Below are 21,059 nucleotides of genomic sequence, written 5' to 3'. Positions count from 1 at the left end.
TGCATTGTCCTTCAAGCTTCATAAGAACTGTGAGGTTGCCCTGAATTTACAGAGGAGACAAACCTGCCCAGAGAGGCAGAATCTCCTGCTCAAGGTCTCAGAGTCGCTTAGTGCCTGAGTTGGGGCTCACCCGACTCAAGCCCTGGGTCATTATCCTGGCTCCCTGGCCCGGGGCTCCCTGTGGGTGGTCCTGCCACAGCTGGCCAGAGTCATGGTGACCCTTGTAAGTGGACCTGTAGGCCCCATGGTGCCCCTGGAGGGGACGCTGGGAAGGCTCTTCGGTCTGGCTGGGATGCTGAGGCCTGGGGCCGAGAGGATTGGCTCTTTGGGAATTTCATGGAGGGCAAACAGTCCACATCTCAGTGGTCCCTGAGGGCTTCCTGGAGGAGGCTCTTTGTACGAAAGTCGTCGTGAGTGATAACTACTATCCTGGCAACACCTCGGAATGGGCCGGGTCCTGGGTGAGCACAGTGTGGCCGAGGACCACGATGCAGTGCCCTGGGAGAGGTGGCCTCGTGGTTCTCAGTCCGGTGAAACTGACCAGGCTGTAGCACCCCTTCGTGGTCCTGGGGTGGGGGCAGGCGACAGAGGCCCCACCCAGGAGGTGGGGTTTCGCTCTGGGCAGCTGCCCCCTTTTATCTGGGCCACGCTCTGATTTCCTCACCTTCAACCCACACGTATTGAATGCCTGTGATATGGAGAACTCTGGGCTCCGCGTGGGCTTGTGGCTACTGCTGCCTGATGTCTTTTAGGCCAAAGCTGTGGGCCGACTTTGGAGGCACTGAGCTGTTCACAGCCTCACCTCTCCAGGGTCTGCGGGAAATGGCCGGGGGAGTCTTGGACAGGCCCGTGTCCTCCCCTGCTGCAGGAGGTGGAGGAGGGCCGAGGGGCTGGAGTGACCTGTCCTGCCTGTAGAGTTCAGGACTTCTGGCTGGAGGGGGAATGGGGCCACTCACCCAGAGCCAAGATTTCTGCATAATTTTCCCTGAGACGGGTTTGGCACGGTTGCCAGGTGAACATTTTTGTCCTGTGGGAGAAGCCCCTGGGAGACTGTGGGGCTTGGGGTGGTGGCCGTGGCCGCTTTGGGGCTCCCGGGATGGGTGTGGCTGGGGATCCTGCTGGAGGGCCCCCAGGCCCCCGCCCTGGAGGATCGGCCCCGGAGGATCGCTGGGGGAGGCCAAGGCACGGGATCTCATCTTTGCATGTTGGACTGCAGATGTTTCGCCTTTCGGCCAAATTGACATTCCCATTTGGATCCAGTTTTCTTCTGAGCCTCTCCTCCTTCTGCCCCACCCTGCCTCACGCCTGGCTGGAGGCTGGGGAGCCTTCAGGCCTTTGGCTGGCAGTGAGCTGGGGCACTTGGGGTCCCGGGGCTGCCCTGCTGGCTGACTTGACTTTGGGGAGACAGTGCCACCTCCTGAGTCTGTGCTCTCCTGAGCCGGCCAGCTCCGGACATCCCCTGGGCTGGTTCCGAGCTGCTCTCCATGTGTGCTGGGGTCTCCCCAAACCTGCCTGCAGGGCCCCGGGGCCCTGCTGCATGGCGAGCTTTCCCACCGCTCTCCATGTCCGCCGGCGTGTAGTGGAGCCACCAGGGCTGCGGGGCCCCCCCCAGCAATGGACAGCTCTCCCCCCACCTCCTGCCACCCCTGGTGTTTCTGAAAGAGCCACGATATGAGGAATGTGACTCAAAGGGAATAAAAGACACAGGCCCTGACTTCTAGGAACTCTAAAACGGAGCCACCCTGCCCTTTGCCGCGTTGCTCGGTGTGTGAACAGCGCTTGCTGCACAGCTACGAGCTGCTGTGCTGTCCGCCACCGTCTTGGCTACGCTTGTCCATTTGGGGAGTTAGGACCAGCATCGTGGGGACCAGAGCGGTGGTCTCTGTGGCTGCAGGAGCCGGGGCGGTCAAGGTGGTCCTGGAGGATGTGGGACTTGAGCTGGCCTGTGGGTACTTGGGTGGGAGGCCCACGTGACAGTGCGAGGTGCTGGAGGCTGGAAGTGTGGGTAGTAGCCCCCCATCAGGCACTGGCATTCTCAGAGGACTGAGGCAGGGATGATGTGGCCCATGGCCTGGAGGGCACTGCAGATCTGGCCCATTCCAGGAGGGGCCCGAGGCATGCATGCTTAGAGACATTTCTTTTATTTCCTATTCTCCCTTTAATTTTTTTTTTTGGATAATATTTGTTTTTATTAGTCTTCTGTGGACTCCCTTTAATTTTTAAATGAGATTTAAAAAAGTGAGGCGAGGTGCTCTTGCTCACTCTAGCAAGTTCCAGCAACCTGAAGGTCATGTAGTCAGGAGCATGGTGGCCTTTCTTCCCTCCAAATCCCACGCCCAAATTCACCATGGCTCGGCCCCGGCACAGCGGGGTGTAGGCCCTGACTCGGGCTGATGCTGGTGCCTGAAGCTGGATGGGACAGCTGGGGGGCTCAAGTTGGATGGGGCAGCTTGGGTGTGCTCAGTGGCAGTGTGGCGGTTCCGGCCAGTTGGCCTGCGAACGTGAGGCTGCTGGAGGGGAGTTTTCTCCTGGGCGGGGCCTCCACGTTCGTTCCTGGGCTGTGACTCAGAGCCTGAATCCAAGTCAACCCCCCTGAGTCACTGTTTCCTGCATCGCCCTCCGGAATGTGCTAGCCGAGCCCTTTCTGGGGCCGGGGTCTGTGACTCACCCCTACCCTGGGCTCAGCCCTCGCCAAGCTGCTTTCTTGGGCTCTGTGATGGGGTCTTAGCGCCACCGCCTGGTGGGCGTGGGCAGGCCTGGAGGGCGCCCGGCCGGTCGCCCGGTCCCCAGGCCTTGGGAGCGGGTGCAGGCCCCCTGCCCAGCAGCCCGGCTCCCTCCTCCCTTGCCTCTCCCCTGCCTCTCGTGAACGCGTCCGATCTGCTGCCTCTGGCCTCAGTCTGGTGGGGCAGGGTCACAGGGGAGAGAGGGGTCGGGAGAGGGTAGGAAAGACTCTCCCAGGGAGGCCAAGTCAGGCTGGTGGTTGAGGCTGAGTAGGGACAGACCTGGGAGCGGAGGGAAGGAACAGTCAGAGGGGCCGGCGCGGGCTGGGGCCAGAGAGCTGGGCAGCATGCGGACTCCTCGCCTGAGAGAGGTTCCCCTGGAAGTGAGCAGGGTCCCAGCTGGCTGGGTCTGGGGCCTCTGCCCCTTCCTGTGCCCCAGCCCCCTCTGTCCCTTGTCTCATGCCTTCTTGGCTGTGCTGCCCCCTCACCTCCTTCTTGGCGCACCTGGGCCAGATGCGGGGGGGCGGGGAGGGGGTTCTCCCTTTGGCCATGGCTACTCTGCCCGCCCCTGCCCGGAATGCCCCCGACGGGCCTGGCTGCAGGGGCCCGAGGGGCTGCATGGGGAGGTCTGCCCGGGCGTCCACATCCACTTCAACCTCCGTCTTGCCCGAGCCCTGGTCCCGTGCACTGCGGGGGGAGGGGGGCAGGGTCTTGGGGTGGGCCTGGCCTAGCCTGGGTGGGCTGGGACAGAGGCCCGGCAGAGGGGAATGACCCGTCCCGCCCCCCAGGCCGAGGAGGAGCTCATCAAAGCCCAGAAGGTGTTTGAGGAGATGAATGTGGATCTGCAGGAGGAGCTGCCGTCCCTGTGGAACAGGTGAGGGGCGGGAGGTGGCGGGCTGAGCCTCGGCCGCCCTCCCCTCCTGAGGCGGCATGGCCATTCTGCCTGCCCTGCTCCGTGCCCTCCCAGGGCTGGGTCCGGTGAGGGTGGAGGCGAAGCAGCCCGTGTGGCTCTCCTGGGCTGCCCACCCTGACCTGCAGTTCACCTGGCCCTTCTTCCCTCCCCGCTGCAGCCGTGTGGGTTTCTATGTCAACACGTTTCAGAGCATCGCAGGCCTGGAGGAGAACTTCCACAAGGAGATGAGTAAGGTAGTGCCCCTGGGCTGTGCTCCACCTGCCAAGGGCCAGGGTCAGAGGCATGGGTGGGCCGAGCTTCCTCTTCCCTGCTGGGGTTGGACACATGCTGGTGACCACAGAGGGACCCTCCGGGCCCCTGAGAAACAGTGTCAGGGCCCAGTCCTCAAGGAACAGAGTGTCAGGGCCCAGTGGGAGCTGCTGGGTGCCCCAGGGGTCCAGCCCCGGCCCCCTCCCTGCTCCCAGTTCTATTCTCCTTGCCTGGGCGGAGCCCGCCACCCTCAAACTGGAAACGTGCTCTCAGGCAGCCTTGGCCCAGGGAGCTCAGTGTCAGAAAATGGTGGCAGTTTTCCAATTTGTAGACAGATAATAAATAAATTACTAAAATTTTCCCAATTAAAAAAATGTGTTTTCATGTTTCTTAAGACACTGAAACAAGTCTGCTCTATCTATAGAATCTGGCGTAAGAAGGGGTCGGATTAGCTGAAATTCCTATGTTGTGTTGTCTTCATTTTGATTAAACTGGCAGTTAAGCTGCAAAGCCGAGGTGGAGAAACCTGGCGTTGGCAGCTCCCTCCCTCCCTGTGCCGTGGGTGGACCTGACTTTGTCTCCTGGGCCCAGAGGAATGAAGTGACTGGGGGGCATTCCAGGCCCAGGGCAGGAGGAGGGCTTTTGCCAGCTTGGGGCCTGTCCTGAGTGACCACCCTCAGTATGGTTTCCTGCCTGGTAGGCCTTCCCTTTCCTTCCTACTTTTTCTTCTTCCCTTCAAAGATTTGAGACAACTTGTAAAAAAATTTAAAAAAACAGAGAGAGGTGTTTTGGGAAGAAAACATTTATGTAAAGTGGGAGGAAAATTCAGCTCTGGGCTTCCTAGTGGCTAAAGCAGAGGGAAGTATACTCAGTAAAGAGAATCACGAGGTGCATGGGGTAAGCCCCTCGTCTTGCCTGGGCTTTTGGTGAGACCTCTGGCAGTTGTAACGTGGCCTGAAAGCATCTTGGCAAGTGATTTAACAATTAGGATCAACAGTTAATTTGCAAAAACAATTGAAAAAAAATAAAACCAGTACAAGCTCTATGGGGCATTTTTGGGAAACGCCTGTAAGTAGGAAGAAGAAAAAGGTGGTCCCAGAAACAGTAGCTGTTCGCAGGGCAGCCCACTGCCTCCTCCTTTTTTTCCTGTGGGTTTTCTGGGACAGGTGTGCTGGTTCCCTGCCCCCAGTGATGGGGAGAGAAGAGCTTGCTCCTGGCTGGGGCAGGGGCACAGGGGCGGGGCTGGTCGGGAGGAAGAGAAGCAGGGATGTCACTAGGGAGAGAGGGGGCTGCTCGGTGGCCCCCACCCAGCCGGCTTGCCGTCCCTCCTGCAGCTCAACCAGAACCTCAACGATGTGCTGGTCAGCCTGGAGAAGCAGCACGGGAGCAACACCTTCACGATCAAGGCCCAGCCCAGGTGAGTGACGCGCCCCCGTCCCCCGCAGAGGGCTGCTGGGGGCTGAGGGAGGTGTGGTCCGGGGCCGGGCTCTTTGCCGAGGTCCTTTCTGGCTTGGCCTCGCTGTGCTCAGGGGAGCAGGTGAGGGCGCCCCTGCTCCTCCACGCCGTGTCCCACCTGGGAAGGAGCTATCCCGGGCAGCCTGCAGCTCCCCTGCCTGGGCCTGGCTTCCCTATCTGCGGGGCAGCAGTCAGGGTGCCTGTGCAGCTTTGCAGCTGGGCCCGGGGAATAAATGATTCAGCCCAACGGGAAGGGAGCCTCCTCGTAGAGCGGGGGCGTGGCCCCAACCTTATCCAAGGCCCCAGTGGCGGTGGCGGGGGTGGGGGTGCTTGTTCCTGCCCTCTGCCCGGAGGGGAGCCCTGCTTCCTGAGGGGAGAGCTCCAGGGAGGAGGGGAAACACCCGGCCCTCGGCCGTGGCCCGTGGGAAACCACAGCAAGTCCGAGGTCTCCCTTCCTTTCTGTCCGTGAGCTGCTGTGCATCGCAGCACAGCGTGGAGGGCAGCGGGGCACCGCGCCCTCCTCGTCTACAAGGCGGGGTGATTGCGTCTGGTTCTTGGGGTAATTGGGGTGTCCCCTAGGAGGAGGAGGGCAGTCAACATTCTGTGAAATGTCACTGTCCCTTTTCTCCCCTGAAAGCACAGTACGTGTGAGGGAGGGAGCGGCCCACAGGGTGCCCTGGGGGCAATAAAGGCCAAAACGCGTTTCCCAGGTCACCGCCTGGCCTGGAGGTCATGGTGGTGCGTCCAGGGTGGGTGAGGAGGGTGGAGGGCGCCGCCCCCCCGGGCGGTGCAGGCAGCGGGGACCAGGCCGCCTTGGGAAGGGGCTGGTCTGAGGGGAGAGGAAGGGCCGTGGGGGCTTGTGAGCCTCCTTTGCAGCAAAGTGGGCAGCCAGGACGCCACCTCTCCCAGGGTCCCCCCCGCTGATCCCGGTCCTTGGGCCCCACAGCTCCTGTGGCTGGACCCCGGGCAGGGCGGGTGGCAGAGCTCCTGTGGCTGGACCCCGGGCAGGGCGGGCGGGCGGGTGGCAGAGCTCCTGTGGCTGGACCCTGGGCAGGGCAGGGCGGGCGGGTGGCAGAGCTCCTGTGGCTGGACCCCGGGCAGGGCGGGCGGGTGGCAGAGCTCCTGTGGCTGGACACCGGGCAGGGCAGGGCGGGCAGGTGGCAGAGCTCCTGTGGCTGGACTCCGGGCAGGGCGGGCGGGCGGGTGGCAGAGCTCCTGTGGCTGGACCCCGGGCAGGGCGGGCGGGTGGCAGAGCTCCTGTGGCTGGACCCCGGGCAGCGCGGGCGGGTGGCAGAGCTCCTGTGGCTGGACCCCGGGCAGGGCGGGCGGGCGGGTGGCAGAGCTCCTGTGGCTGGACCCCGGGCAGGGCAGCGCGGGCGGGTGGCAGAGCTCCTGTGGCTGGACCCCGGGCAGGGCGGGCGGGCGGGTGGCCAGCGCTGTCCCGGCCTGAGCCTCTTGCTGCTCGCCGGGTCCTGCTTCAGGGCAGCGTCCTCTTCTACTTGCTCTGTGGGCACCACCTCAGGGTGCCCGGCAGGACGCGGAGGCCAGCGGGGGCCGTGGGCAGGACTGGGCCCTCTTCCCCGCCTCTGGGAGTTAGGAGGGCTTCTGCCCTTAGCCCTCCTCTGAGCAGAGGGGCTGCCAATGAGGGAAGAGACCAGGCCGGGCCCACATCTGCATTTCCCCCAAATGAAGGCCTCCGCGTCCCGCCCGTCCCCACAGAAAGAAAACTAAACTGTTCTCCCGGCTGCGCAGAAAGAAGAACAGGTACCGGCAGTGAGTGCTGTGTGGGGGGGCCCTCGGAGGCCAGCACCCCGGTCCCTGTGCATGCGCCTGGCCCTGCCGAGGGCGCCACTAACCCCTAACTCGCCTTCCTGTGTGCGGTGTGCGTATTGGGGGGCAGAGGGCAGAGGGGTGTCGGTGGGAACGGGGGGCGGGCAGACCGCCTTCGCACGTTCCTCCTGGGCTGCGGCCTGACCAGGAGTGGAGGCTGCAGCCAGAAGGGAGGCCCGGGAGGCTCAGGGAGAGGGCTGCTGTAGCTCCGCGGCTTGTAGGAGTTCTGTGTGTGTGTGCGTGTGTACATATACTGGATGTATGTGTATTCTTTAAGGAGGCAAAGACGTTCCCATAAAACACATTCAGTAAAGGGGAGAAGGAACCAGCGAGTCTCCCACGCCTCTGTGCCATTGTCTGGCCCCCCGTCATGCTCGGGCAGGTGATGGGGTCACTAGTTTCTGTCTGTCCTTCTAGACCTGCCCGGTCCAACACAGTGGCCGCCTGCCTCATGTGGCTGGTGGACACTGGAAATGTAGCCAGTGTGACTGAGGAGCTGAATTTTTAATTTGTTTAATTTAAACAGCCACCTGTAGCTGGTGGCTGGTCTCGGTCAGCACTGTTCTAGAGTTTCTTTAGGCAAGTACAACATAGATTTTTATTTTGCACCCAGTAGCGGGCCGTGCACACCGTTTGTCCTTGTTGGTACTGAGACTCGACTTGGGGGCCTCACCCTCTCATCCCCGCTGTGAAGACCCCCCCCCCCTTTATTTACCCCCTCTGCGCATTGCCTCTGCCAGTTGCCCAGGTTCCCCGGGAGGACCCGTGGGAGCAAAGGCTCGGGGCCCGGGGAGCGGGGCTGGCCGTGTGCTGGCGTGAGGGGTGGACGGCAGGCAAGCCGGCCCGGAGGCCCGTGGGCTCAGGCTGAGGAGCGGGGCCGCCCTGAGCGCAGAGGCTGCTGCCTGACACGTGGGGTGAGACTCGCTTTGCCTCTAGGACGTATGGCTTTCTCCTGCTGTGGGGCTCGGCGCCCCTGCACGTGGTGGAGGCCTGAGGGAGGCTGGCCGGCCCCTGGTGGCAGCTCCCGGGTCCCGCCCTGCTCCCCGTCGGGGCCCGCAGACCTCAGCTCCGGGTGTGGTTGTCACTGTGTCCAGGGCAGGCCCTGCTGCGGACACCTGCCCGTTCCCAGTGCTCACGCCTGTGTCGCCTCGTTTCCACCCGTCCTCCTGCACACGAACGTGCAGTTTCACACGTGGGTGCACGGGGACACACACTTGTGCACATGTGGGCGTCATGTTTTTCCAGTGAGTCTGGACACACACATGCACCCTCAGTTTCCCAGGATCTACGTGGACACACAACGTGCAAGCACATTTTCACACACGGGTCCCCAGGGCATTGGCACGTGCACACACCCTGTCACACGCACACTCCTTCCTGGACACCGCGGCCTCCCTCCATCCGGGCCCCTCTCTTGTCTCGCCTCTGCAGTGACAACGCCCCTGCGAAAGGGAACAAGAGCCCCTCTCCGCCTGATGGCTCCCCTGCCGCCACCCCCGAGATCAGAGTCAACCACGAGCCCGAGCCGGCTGGTGCGGCCACCCCCGGGGCCGCCCTCCCCAAATCCCCGTCTCAGGTAGGCACATGTCTCGGTGGCCTGTCCCCTCCCTTCCTTCCTCTGCCTCTTGCTCTGCCGCCGTTCCCCTCCTTCCCCGTCCCCTGTCCCTGCCGGCCCTGGCTCCCCTCCGTGGCCCCGGCCCCTGCCAGGGTCACAGGGGCATCTGTGACCGTCTGTCTCCTCCTTAAGTGTCCCCCCCCACCCCCACCTGCTGTAGCGTCCCCGTCTCTCCTCTCCCCTGGCCTTTGGGCTGCTTGACCTTCTCCGTCTCCCTTTCCTCCCGAGACACAGTCTCCAGGGCCCTCAGCCCCCGGAGCATCCAGATCTGCGCAGGTGGCTGCCTTCCCCTCTTCCTTGCCTTCTTGCTTGCGGGGGGCCATGCGGGACCCTGAAAGGGGCATCGAGAGGAGGGGCTCAGTGAGGGGAGACGGAGGGGAAAGCCCACTCCCCCCGCCAGTTCTCTCCAGGTTTCTGCAGCGTCCCCGGGGGCTGCCAAGGGAGAAAGGAGGGGTGGGGTCCACCAGGCAGGACCATCTGAGCCCTGCTAGGCTGTCCCCTGGCCCTTCGGCTCCTGGCCGAAGCTCTCCCGGTTGTGGGCCCGCTCGACAGCTGATTAGGAGAGCGACGCTAAGAGGGTGTTGAGAGTCTGCACTTGACTCGAGCGCTTGCTCTGGGCCGGACCCTGCACCAGCCTTTCTGTATTTTCATTCATCGTCCTCACAACCAGCCTGTAAGGCAGATGCTGTTATCACCCCAACTCGACAAGCGATGAAACCCAGGCTTGGGCCGGGGGGGTGACTTGCTGAGGTCCCCGAGTGGGCAGGTGTGTGGCCCTCTGCGGGGCCCTGGCAGGGTGATGGCCAGAGGCTGGGCTGCAGCTCCTCCAGGGGTTGGGGTGGGCAGAGGGCTTGGGCGTGCAGGAGCGGAGGCAGGGGGCTGGACGCCCGGCTCTCTCTCAGCTCCTGTTTCTCTCCCCCCAGGGCGGTGAGAGCCAGACCCTCCGATGGCAGCCCCTGGCGGCCCCGCAGGCCCTTCTTTCCTTCTTTTCTGTCCTGTTCTCTCCTCTTCTCTCTTCTTTCGCTCCCTCGCCCTCTGCCCTTCCCTCTCTCTGTACAGGGTTTCCGACCGCCTGCTTCGGCCCCTCCCGGGGGCCCCTGTGGTCTCGGTGTCCGTATCTTGGGGAGCAGTGGCTCTCCTTGTTGTGTCCTCCTCAGTGGCCGGGTGGGACCGTGGCCGGGGGTGTGACTAACGTGGCTTTGTCTCTGTCTGTCTCCCCGACCCCCGTGCTCTGCTGTGCGGCCCCCTGCCTGCTGCTGACCCCCAGCTCCGGAAAGGCCCACCAGTCCCTCCGCCTCCCAAACACACCCCGTCCAAGGAGGTCAAGCAGGAGCAGATCCTCAGCCTGTTTGAGGACACGTTTGTCCCTGAGATCAGCGTGACCACCCCCTCCCAGGTCAGCCGCGGCCGCCGCGGCCCAGCTCTCTCTCCCTTCTCTCGCTCTTTCAGGGTGTGCATGGCCTTCCCCCCTCTCCCACCCCCCGGTGCCTCTGCCTCAGGAGCAGGAGTCTGGCTGCAGGGGTCGGCTCTGGGCCTCTCTCTCGCACATCCCTCCCTCCCTCCCTCCACCCGTCATCCCTCATCTCTGAGCACGTGGCCAGACGTAGGGACACGGGCAAATAGTCCTAGTAGAGACTGTCGGCTCCACAGTGGCCTCTCCGTTCCATTGATGTTGTGGCCAAAAGGGGCAGGGAGCACGGAGGACCTGGGCCAATCAGGGAAGGCTTCCTGGAGCAGGTGACGTTTGCCTACGAGCAGACACAGTGCGTTAGCCAGAGGTGGCAGCGTGCGTGTAGGTCAGGACGGGTGAGGGACAGGCTCAGGAACTGCCGCGAGTTCCGTGCGCGTCAGGAGAGCGCTGCTTGGGCGGCGGCGAGGAGGTGACTCGCAGGGTTGGGAACACCTGCGAGGCGCTGAGACTTTAGCTCCCAGAGCTGCTGACCCCACTTGGAGCCGGGGCTGTGCTGGGCCGCAGAGCCCGGCTCCTGCTGTCCATGCCCTAGGAGGCACGTAATGCCCATCCCCAGGGGGACGGAGGGAGGGCGGAGCAGGGGAGGTCACTGTGGTGGCGGGGGGTGGGCCGCACATGGTCGGGTCGGCTCACAGAGGCCGCAGTGCGCCGACCACTCCAAGCCTGGCCTCCGGGCCTCACAGACGGGCTGCCCTGTCCCCGCCGGGCCTCGCCATTCGTGCAGGCTGGCTAGTCCCAGGCTGTGCTGGGCCCACGTTGCCGCGCTGCTGTGGGCTTGTCCTGTCCGGGCCTCTGGGTTCTGCCTTGTGCAGGCTCCTTTGCACAAGCTCAGAGGCCTGGAGGGAGGGGCAGGGCTGGGGGGTGGCACGTCAGGGGAGAGGCAGTTAGGAGCGGACCGTGCTCTCCGCGATGAGGGACCGTGGGGTGAGTGGGCTTCAAGCCCCCATGGGAGGACTTTGGGTCGGAACTAGGGACTTTCAGTGCAGGGCGGCTGGGGGAGGGCAGGGGTTGCCCTGCTTCGGGGGACCCGGGAGGGAGCCTTTGTGGAGAGCCGGCTGAGGCTGGCCCCGGGCACTCCCGGGGCCTCGGGGAACCGCGGCCTCAGGGCGGCTTGTGGCTGGGACGCTTGCTTGCCGCCTGGAGCCTGCCTCCGCCTCGGGGTGCACGCGAGGGCTAGCAGACACTGCGCAGGGAGTGGGGCCAGCCGCTGACCTACCGGGCCTGGTTCGGTTTTCAGCCGCCTCTGGGAGGGGTTGCCCCCACTTCACAGGCGAGGAATTGAGGGCCTCACCTGCAGCCAGCCGCCCGCTGAGCGTGGCCCTCGCCGTGCTCCCCACGCCTCCCCTCCGTCCTTCCGCCCACCCCCCGGAGCCGGGGCCCCGCCCAGCGGGGTTGGAGAGCGCTGGCCGGGGGTGCTTTGCACGGGGCTGGGGTGGGCTGGGGTGGGCCGGCCCCCCCAGGACGCTGTGCCGCCAGCGCTGCTCTGCTGGGCTGTGGTGAGTAGCCTGCGTGCCGCCCCCAGGCCGGTTCCGGGCCTGTGCGGGGGGAGGCTGGCCCGCTGGGAGGTGAGCAGAGAGTGCGCCGTCTGCCCTTGGCCTGGTGACCCTGTCCCCTTGGAGTCTGGTGGGGCGGCGGCTGCCTGGGCCTGGCTGGCTTCTTAGAGGGGCGGGTGGTGGGGCCACGAGGGGCAGAGAAATGCTGCCCGCAGCCGGTGAGGGCACCCAGGAGCCAGCCCGCGCGGCCTCCCGGACACTCGCTCCTCTAGAGATGGCAGTGACCTTCCTCCCAGGCTCGTTGGACAGGGCTTGACCTGAAGGAGAGTCTGTGGCTGGGGATGAGCGTGGGGCGGGAGGGAGTCCCCTGAGCTTGGGCCTGGGCCCTCTGCGCTCTGCGCCTTATCCCTGAGCTGTGCGCTGGCGGCACCAGCCCTTCTCAGCACTGTGGGTCTTGGGTCTCCCCGCACAGGCCACAGCTCAGCCGGGAAGGCCCTCCCCGGGGGACCCCTGCCCACGCTTCCAGCTCTCGGGTCCTTCTAAATGGAGGACCTCAGGTGCCTCGGGCTGGAGGGCGTGTCCCGTCAGTTCTGGGCCCCATCAGGGGGTGGGGAGGAGAGCTGGCTGGCCCAGGTTTGCAGGGCTGCGGCCTTCCCAGCCCTGCCTGAGGGGAGGACCCTGGGCCGAGCCAGGGCAGGCAAAGCCGTCCCTGTCCCCGGGGAAGCCCCTTGTGTGAGATGGGGCCACAGGTGAGCAAGCCCTCCTCCTAGGAAGGCAGCGTGTCCGCTGGGCACTGGTGCCAGGCGGCTTGTCCTCCAGGGTGGCTCTGGGAAAGACCCTTTTCTTCCATGATCGTCTGGCCCAGCTTACTGAGGGGCTGACTTCTCACAGTGTGGACAGGGCCACTGCGGCCCGTCTCCTGGGGCCATTCCTGCCACATGCACATCCCTGGGCTGCACTCAGCCCCGCTGAATGGGAAACTTGGGGGGGCTGGGGGGGGACGTGCAGTGTGAACACGGGTGCTCAGGTGTTGGGGACCCCCCCCCCCGTTATGACGGGACTCCTGGGCTCTGTGTGCTGGCTCGGCCCTGAGCTGGCTGGGGGTGGGTGTCACCACAGGACTGCCTGTCAGTCTGCTGCAGCAAGGGGTGGCCTGTACCCGTCCAGGGGCCCTCCGAGCCGGGGGACTGAGTGTGGTCTTGTCCAGCCCGGGCCGTGGCCTGGGCTGCTGCTGGCGGGCGCAGGCACTGGGAGGCCTCCTCGGCCTGAAGGATGGGGCGGACGCGAGACAGCTGGGGGCTCGGCCTTGGTCTGGCGGGTGGCTGCCTGGGGGCCGGTGGCCGAGCCGGCCCCACGTGTGTCCTTGTGTGGGTGGAGCCTGTGCCGGGGGTGAGGTGTGGGTCGTGCCCTTGTGTTGGTGGGCGTGTCTGGGAGCGGAGCCTGCTGCGCCGCCCTGGCTGAGTGCTCGCAGCCTGTCACTAACTGCCTTCCTTCTCTGCCGCTGTTGCCAAGTTTGAGGCCCCGGGGCCTTTCTCGGAGCAGGCCAGTCTGCTGGACCTGGACTTTGACCCCCTCCCACCTGTGGCAAGCCCTGTGAAGGCGCCCACGCCCTCTGGTCAGGTTGGTGTGAGCCCACCACTGCCCACGGGCCCACCGGCCTCTGGGCACCGGGGCCTGGGTTCATGTCTGCCCACCGGCCATGTGGGCCCATCTAGGCCCAGGCCTTTGGGGGTCCTGGGGTCACCAGGCTCTCCTCCCACTCACTGGCCTTCCCCTGGAGCCCTGGCCCCCAGCTCTTGTCACCTCCCCTGGTCCTGACCATGGGGAAGGGAAGAGGGCAGACACAGGTCAGCAAGAGGACCCTCAGGAGCAGGTCAGCCGAACACTCACCTGGCAACTTACACGGTCCATCTCAGCATCCTGCTGCCCCTCTCCTGGCGGCAGCCCCGGGTTTGGGCACTCCCTGGCCTGGGGGTCTCAGTAGCCTGGCAGGTGTCTAGGACTCGGTGCTCTGGAGACTGCAGAGCCCGGCTCTGTTCCGCCCTGTGCCTGCTGGGCTCAAGGGCCCTGGGACGGGTGCGGGGTGGGGGTCCCTGGGGACTGCTTGCCTGCCGCCGTCTCTAACCTCTGTGCTAACTCTGTCCTTCTCCCCTCTGCTGTGCTCAGTCAATTCCGTGGGACCTCTGGGAGGTAAGCTATGTTTGCTCTGTGTCCACCCCGCCTCGTCCTGCACCTGGCTGGTTCACAGGTGCACACGCACACGCACGCTTGGCCGTGCCCACGCACATAGGGAGCTACCGCGCCTCCAGCTGTTCTGTTTCCCCCCCCCCCGCCGCCCCCCCCCCAATGGAGACACTGGGCCTTCAGCCAGGCCCTGTGGGAAAGGGCTCCTCAGCTTAGCCTCTGAAGAGTCCCCCGTGGTGCAGCCCAGTTGTCAGGGCCTGTGAGTGGCGTAGACAGTGACCAACTGGTCCCCGAGGGTGGGTGGGGTGTTCCCATGCTGGGCCAAGGCCTGCTGGGTAGGGGGGCCTTGGGGTGGAGGGTCCTTGCCCCCGAGGAGCATTCTGTCAGCAGGGGCCCCGCAGGGCAGTGGCACCAGGGAGCTGCTGGAACAGAGGAGGGGGGAGAGATGATTCGAGAAACAGGACAGAAAGAGTGAGGCCAGACGCCTGCCCGACAGGTGCTGTCATCACCTGGTGGCTCAGACATCCACGTCCTCAGGGAGGACACGGGACACCTCACAGCTGGTGACGCGGCTCCCGCAGGAGCAGGAGGGGCTGGCGAGAAAGTGCCCGCAGCCCAGGCTCTGGGGCTCGCAAGCTCCAGGGTATTTCACTGGAGGAGGCCAGAGAGAGCCTGGCGCAGGCAGGCAGAGCCTCCCCCCAGCCACGTGCTGAGCTGCGTGTGGCACATTCGCACTTTCCTGTCCCCTGGGCAGTGGGAGGAGGTGTCCCCCCGGGGAGTCTCTGTCTGTGCCCCGTGGGGCTCCGGCCAGGCTGCAGGCGCCCATCTGCTCCTGTGGGCCCACGCTGGGCTGCTCACGACCTTCTTCTCTTGTCTCCCCGCCCCCGTCCCCCACCCCTCCCACCCTGTTCTCCCTGGTGGCCCATCACTAGCCCACAGAGAGTCCAGCTGGCAGCCTGCCTTCCAGGGAGCCCAGCGCTGCCGAGGGCACCTTTGCCGTGACCTGGCCCAGCCAGACGGCCGAGCCGGGGCCTGCCCAAGTAAGTGCCCCCGCCAACCCCTCACCCGCCCCTGGCCTCTGGGGGTGTAGCATGGAGGAAGAGCCCGGAGGAGGGGGCACAGGACGGACAAGGCCACCGTGGGACTGAGGGTGAGGCTAGGGCCCTGAGCCAGGAGGCCCCGGGGCAGGGCTTGTCTGTCACTCGTGCTGGGGTGGCTCAGGTCAGGTCAGCCCCTCACCCGCTCACCAACCCCCCACCCCAGCTTCCCAGCTCAGGCCTCCCACGGTCGGAGGGAGGCATGTCTCGAGCACCTCCAGGTCCATGGTGGGCACTCTCCAGAATTCTCCTTTAACCTTCAGCCTGACCTAGACATTTCCTCCTCCTACAGATGAGGAGGTGGGGGCCGGGAGGGCTGAGTGATTGCTCCCAGAGCTCAGAAGTGGCTGAGTTTCAGTGCGGGCCCAGCGCAGCCTGACTGCGGCCGGGCAGCGTCCGAGGTGCCCTGCCTGGGCCCTGGCCATGGGAGCCACCTGTGAGGGGCCAGCGGGGCCAGGCGGGTGGGAGGAAGCCGAGGCTTGGCCTAGGGCTTGGGCTTAGAGGGCAGGGCCTGTAAGGGAGGCTCAGGGGTGGCACCCAGGGGCCTGCGCTGGGCTTCTCAGCAGTATGTCACTCGGGGTCCGTGTGTCTGCCAGCACCTTCTCCAGCTGCTTCCGTGCCCGGAGCCTTTCTTTGAGGGGCTCCCTGTACCAGGCAGAGGCACTGGCTCTCCGTGGCCCCTCTCCTTGTCCTGGTCTCAGCGCCCCATCCTGTGTCTGACCCCATGCCCGCATTTATGTTGCAGCCAGCAGAGGCCTCGGAGGTGGCGTGTGGGACCCACCCTGCGGCTGGAGCCCAGGAGCCCGGGGAGACAGCAGCAAGTGAAGCAGCCTCCGTAAGATGACAGGGACCAAGGCCCTGGCTTTTCTCCCCGCCGCCCGCGGCTCCCTAGCCCTATGTCTTGTTCTGTGCTGGTCCAGGTCATGGTTCTTGGTGAGGAACCTGGAAGCAGGCTGGTCTGGCACTGGGCACAGACACCCCCTTCTCTGCCCGCGCGGCCCCGCCCTCCGGGACCCACTCCCCGCCCTCGCTAACCTGCGCCCCCTCCCCCCAGAGCTCTCTCCCCGCGGTGGTGGTGGAGACCTTCTCGGCAACTGTGAACGGCACGGTGGAGGGCGGCAGCGGGGCAGGGCGCCTGGACCTGCCCCCGGGGTTCATGTTCAAGGTGAGCCTGGCCTGCTGACCCGCAGCCTCCGGCTGCCTCCATGGGGTGGGGAGGACACTGGGCCCGAGGCTACGTGGGGGGCCCAAAGCCGTCCCTCCCCGACTACTCGTCCTCTGTTCCCCGATCCGCGAGGTGGCGTCCGAGTCCCGCTCCTGCTGCTTTCACCTTCTCCCGGCGCCCACGGGGCTGCAGGTGGGACAAAGGCTGCCGAGGAAAGGGGTGTCAGCTCTCCCCACCCTCTGCAGGTGCAGGCCCAGCACGACTACACGGCCACGGACACGGACGAGCTGCAGCTCAAAGCTGGGGACGTGGTGCTCGTCATCCCCTTCCAGAACCCGGAGGAGCAGGTGAGGCCCGGTGCAGGGAGGCGGCGCGGCCAGCAGGGGGCAGCAGAGCCACGCCAGCCGACCCGCCGCCTCTCCCCACGGCCGCGCCCTTGCTTCCGCCTCCCTTCCCAGCAGCCGGCACAGTTCCCCTTTGCTGCTCTCACCCTGTCTGCCCCCCCTCAGTCTCTCACTTCCTGCTTCTTGCTTCCTCCTTTCCTCAGCCTCTGTCTGCCTTTCTCTCGATTCTCTGCATCCTAGTTCCTTCGGCCCCTTCTCCCTTCCAGGCCCCCCCAACCCGGGCCCCCCTCCTCCAGGACCGCATCCCAGGCTGCCCCTCCACGGACCACACCCCCCCACCCGCCGCTCTGCAGCCTTCTGTTGGCCCCAGGTGCCACCCTCCAGGCTGGCCCCGCCCTGTCCACAAGGGCACGCGCCTCCCTGCCCACGTGACGGACCCCGGAGTCCACAGCCCTGCCCCGAGCTGGCCCTCACCCTGATGCCTCGCAGACCCTTCTCCTGCTGTGGCCTCTCCTTGTTGTGAAGGTCCTCAGAGTGGGCTTTGCTGAGCCCTGCGGGGCGCAGAGTGGGGCAGAACTGCCTCCTCCCCCCGCCCCAGGTCCGGACGGGCTGCTTTATTCAGGTCGCTGTGGCCCCTCAGCAGGAGCCCCTGTTTGTGGGGTGCTGGTGGTCCAGTGGGGCTGCCCACATGGGTATCCAGGTGGCAGCCACAGTGCAGACGGGACCTAGTGGGACTCCAGTCCGTTCAGTCACCAACATGTCCCTGTGGTGTAATTGTCAGAGTGGCCGAGGGTGGGAGGGGGCTGGATTTGGGGTGAGGCCAACCTGGCTGGGGCGTCCTGGGCTGGGACTTGAGGACACTAGGTACTTACTGAGGCCACCGTGGGCTGGGAGGTTTGAGTAACAAGGATTTCCTGGGCCTGGCGCTGAATCAGCCCATTTTCCTAAAGCCCCAGATCCCCACCGATCTCCCCGGTGGGCCAGCACTGGGCTAGGTGGGGTTTTCAGGAGCAGACCCCTGGCCTCCCAGCCCACAGTGGGAGCCATCTGGGGTGGGTGGAAGTGGCTCAGGTAGGACACACACAGGGTCTAGGACAAGGCAGGTAATCCTGCAGGTGGGTCCCAGGCATAGCGCCGCTGCAGGGGCAGCAATGGCAGGGGGTGTGTGGTCACTGCAGGCCCAGGGGTCAGGGCTTGTCACGGCCTGGGTAGATGATCCCTGTGAGGGGTCAGTATTAAAGCAAAGGTCAGGTTCGACCCGGAGGGCTTGGTGGGATGGCCTCAGGTCCCTCTAGAAGCTTTCAAGTGGTCAGTGCTCAGCAGAACTTTCTGGCATTGTTTGTGGAAGGCCGGAAGAACAGTTGATGTCCTCCTCGGTGATGTGGCCTCTGTGGGCACCAGCTGGTGGGAAGCTCTTTGGTGGGGGACTGAAGGAGTCGTTTAGAGGCGTTTGGACCAGTGCGGCAGTCAGGCTGCCTTCCCGCGGTGAGGAGCACTCACCAAACAATAAAGAGTTAAATGCACCTCCTGCAGGGAGGGATGGCTCCTGGGGTGCGGGGCCCGGTTTGTGTCCAAAGAGAAGAGCAGGGAATGCTGCCTGGAGGAGGCGTCCTTTAAGGCGGGTGTGCCGGTCTAGAGGAAATGAGCGGCCAGAAGGAGGGCTCGCCCTGTCGGGAGGGACGCCGTCCTCCCCCAGCCGCATGCAACGCGCTGGCTTTCCCCCAGGATGAAGGCTGGCTCATGGGCGTGAAGGAGAGCGACTGGATCCTGTACAAGGAACTGGAGAAGTGCCGGGGCGTCTTCCCCGAGAACTTCACCGCGAGGGTGCAGTGAGAGCAGAGCGCCTGGCGGTGCTGCGGACGCGTGAACGGCAGCACCTTTTCCCGAAAAATGTGTGTTTCTTTTTTTTTTTTTTCCGTTTTTGTTTTTAAACTTTTGAAAAGCAAAGGGAAATTGAGGGGAGAGACCTAAGCCAGGAGGTGTCTTCCCAAAGATGAGGTGGTTTTCCAAAGAGCCTGGTTTCGGCGAGTCCGGCGGAATCGCCAGCGTTCCTGAAGCTGCTGTATCCCCTAGTTGAGCTCCCGGCCGCCTCCCCGCCGGCGCCCGCTGGGTGGCGCCGCTGCCGCCGCCTGGGGGCCGGGCCGCGGGGCGGGGCCTGGGGGCCGCCGCGCACCACGCTTGCCTGAAGCTTGGGCCGGCCGCCCGGGCCGGGGCCCTCCTTTCCTGGCAGCTGCCGCGGGTGGCGTCCAGCGTCCCCTGAGACCTCGGGCCCAGACACCAGCCTGGCCTGGCCCTGCCCCGCAGACGTCTGTGTGCTGTTTGAAAATAAATCTTAGTGTTCAAAACAAAGTGAAACAAACAAAAATGACAAAAGTACTCAGAGTGTGTGTGTGTGTGTGTCCCTCCATTTCTGTCTGCTACGCAGCGCAGCCGCGATTATCTGTGCTTTGGTCCTGAGACAGCGCCCCCGCAGGCCCTCTGCCCTGGCCAGCACCCCTGCCCGTGCGTGACCTGCACGTCCTCTGGGGCTCATCTGGGCCCGGACCCGGCAGGGGCTTCAGCCCTGTCCCGTGATGTTTTCACTGGCTGTTGGTGGGGATGCAGGAGATGGGGGCCAGGTGACGGGAAGGGCAGACAAGGGGCTCGAAGAGCCAGCTCTGTGCCCAGGAGTCTGCTGGGTGCCGCCCTCAGTGACTCTATTTAGTGCGTGTGAGAACCCCGGGGGCGGTACCAGGGCTGCATTGCACAGATGAAGAGTCAGGCTCAAGGGATTTGGGGGGTTTACTGGTGAGTGCTGGGACAGGGGCGGGAGTAGGGGCAGGGGCTGAACCGGGGCAGTTGGCCCCCAGGCGCGGGAAGACCTGATGGGCCGGCTCCGCCCCGCTCCCCACCTGCCTCTCTTTCCGGCATCAAGGCCCCCACTACACGCAGCTCGGGTCTCCAGCTCCATCAGTAGACACGGGCTGCTCTGAGTGGCATGTGGCACATGCAGCAGTGGCCTGGGTCCTTCCTGGGGGCCGCTGGAGTTGTGCACTTGGGCGCAGGGACCAGCCTGGACTTCCAGGTGGCAGGGATTAAATCTCTTCTGCAGAAAAAGCAGGTGAAAGGGATGGACATTGGAGTCTTAGCTTTACTTTTGGATGCAAGTCCTGAGCTTTGTTTCAGGTGGCAGGATTGTCACTGCCGTGGTTCTGCCTTGTCCTGTGGCTGACAGTGTCTGCTCTGTCAACCAAACTTTCTATGGGCAAGGAAATTATGAGAGTGGGGCACCGGAAGCTGATTTCTATTGCCCCTGCTTCGAAAGCTTTAGCATTTCCGCCCTTTTTCTTCTCCCTCCCTCCCTCCCTCCCTTCCAGGTTGACAGGTTAATTCTCTTGCCCAAGGCCACTCAGCTCCTTGTTGGTGGAGCCAAGCTTGAAGCCCAGACCAGGCGAGCTCCACTGAGCTTCCAAACCTGGGGTGTGTGTGCCCTGGGGTGTGTGTGCCCTGGGGTGTGTGTGCCCTGGGGGGTGTGGAGGTCTGCAGCCACGGTGCCAACACGAGAGGCTTCACTTTTATTTCACGATGAGAAATTTAAAGACGTTATTCAGGAGATAGTATTTGCGTTAGGTTTCTCACAAGGTGAGACTCAGAGATGTATCAGCTGGTGGCTGAACCTCAAGGGGGTCCTGCCCCTTGCAGCTGGGGTGCTTTGGCAGGAAGAGCCCTGCTTTGTGTCGGGTGGGGCCTGCAGGGAGCTCCTCGTGGGAGTGGGGAGGGAGCCGGCCCTGCAGGGACAGCTCCAGCCGTAGGACCCGTGTGGTGCTCCGCCCAAGTGAATAAGTAGCTAGCTCGAGGCCTGAGCTACTCGAGTGTCTGGGAGCTGGGACACGTCCAGGTGTGTGTCAGTCCAAGAGAGCTCAGAGCCAGGCAGCTCACACCTTGTCGGCCTCCCCTCCCCATCCTCGAGGCCACAGCCGCCCCTGGCCCATCTCATGGACTCCCCTGGCCTCCCCTCCTTCCGGCCGGCTCCCCAGGAGGCCTTCCGCAGTGACTCGGACATCGTCCAGCCTGCCGGCTGGCCTCCCGCTCCTATGCCTCGGTTGGATTTGGTAACCAGGCTGGCATTGCTCCTCCTGGTTCCACTGGCCTGCAGACCCTCGGCTCTGCCTCTGGGAATTCAAGTATTCACACCTCTAGCCTCACCACCCCAAACACCAGGCTCTATGCAGGGACTCTGTGACCGAACATTGGGTTTGTTGGCTCAGCAAACCTCAGCTGGTTGTCTTCAGTGCCTGAGGTGGGTTGGCAGTCGGACTGCAGCTCAGGGCCTCCGAGAGGCCCCTGCTCCCCTGTGCCCTGAGTGTCAGCTTCATCTTTGGGCTGCGTCCTCGACGGTTTCAGGTTTGATGTCTGCACACCCCACCCAGAGCGGCAGGGAACTTCCTTCCCAGAAGTCCCCCAGCAAAGCTCCTTTGTCTCATTGGCCTGAACTGGGTCAGGTCCCCAATGCTGAATCAGCCATGTGGCCAGGGGTGGGACCT

At 64.5% G+C, this 21,059-nt stretch overlaps 1 protein-coding gene across 9 annotated transcripts in view; it reads left to right on the top strand.

The window, feature by feature from the left end:
• Positions 1 to 18,912, top strand: part of BIN1 (bridging integrator 1) — a 58,696-nt gene extending 39,784 nt beyond the window's left edge. For 2 of the 9 annotated variants that reach the window (XM_059927679.1, XM_059927682.1), the window contains exons 7-17: positions 3,509 to 3,594; positions 3,791 to 3,866; positions 5,217 to 5,299; positions 7,030 to 7,101; positions 8,599 to 8,743; positions 10,050 to 10,178; positions 14,863 to 14,970; positions 15,773 to 15,862; positions 16,082 to 16,192; positions 16,438 to 16,539; positions 18,262 to 18,912. In XM_059927679.1, the coding sequence (XP_059783662.1) occupies positions 3,509 to 3,594; positions 3,791 to 3,866; positions 5,217 to 5,299; positions 7,030 to 7,101; positions 8,599 to 8,743; positions 10,050 to 10,178; positions 14,863 to 14,970; positions 15,773 to 15,862; positions 16,082 to 16,192; positions 16,438 to 16,539; positions 18,262 to 18,369 (1,110 nt within the window). In that variant the 3' untranslated portion in view covers positions 18,370 to 18,912. The remainder of the gene's footprint in view (positions 1 to 3,508; positions 3,595 to 3,790; positions 3,867 to 5,216; positions 5,300 to 7,029; positions 7,102 to 8,598; positions 8,744 to 10,049; positions 10,179 to 14,862; positions 14,971 to 15,772; positions 15,863 to 16,081; positions 16,193 to 16,437; positions 16,540 to 18,261) is intronic. The other 7 variants (XM_059927681.1, XM_059927683.1, XM_059927684.1 and 4 more) reach the window with 7 other exon arrangements.
• The last annotated feature ends 2,147 nt before the right edge of the window (positions 18,913 to 21,059 follow it).

This window comes from Balaenoptera ricei, chromosome 7, assembly GCF_028023285.1.
Source record: "Balaenoptera ricei isolate mBalRic1 chromosome 7, mBalRic1.hap2, whole genome shotgun sequence".
Lineage (NCBI taxonomy): Eukaryota > Metazoa > Chordata > Mammalia > Artiodactyla > Balaenopteridae > Balaenoptera > Balaenoptera ricei.
Note: the sequence above shows the minus strand (reverse complement) of the source record. Positions and strands in the feature narration are given on the sequence as shown.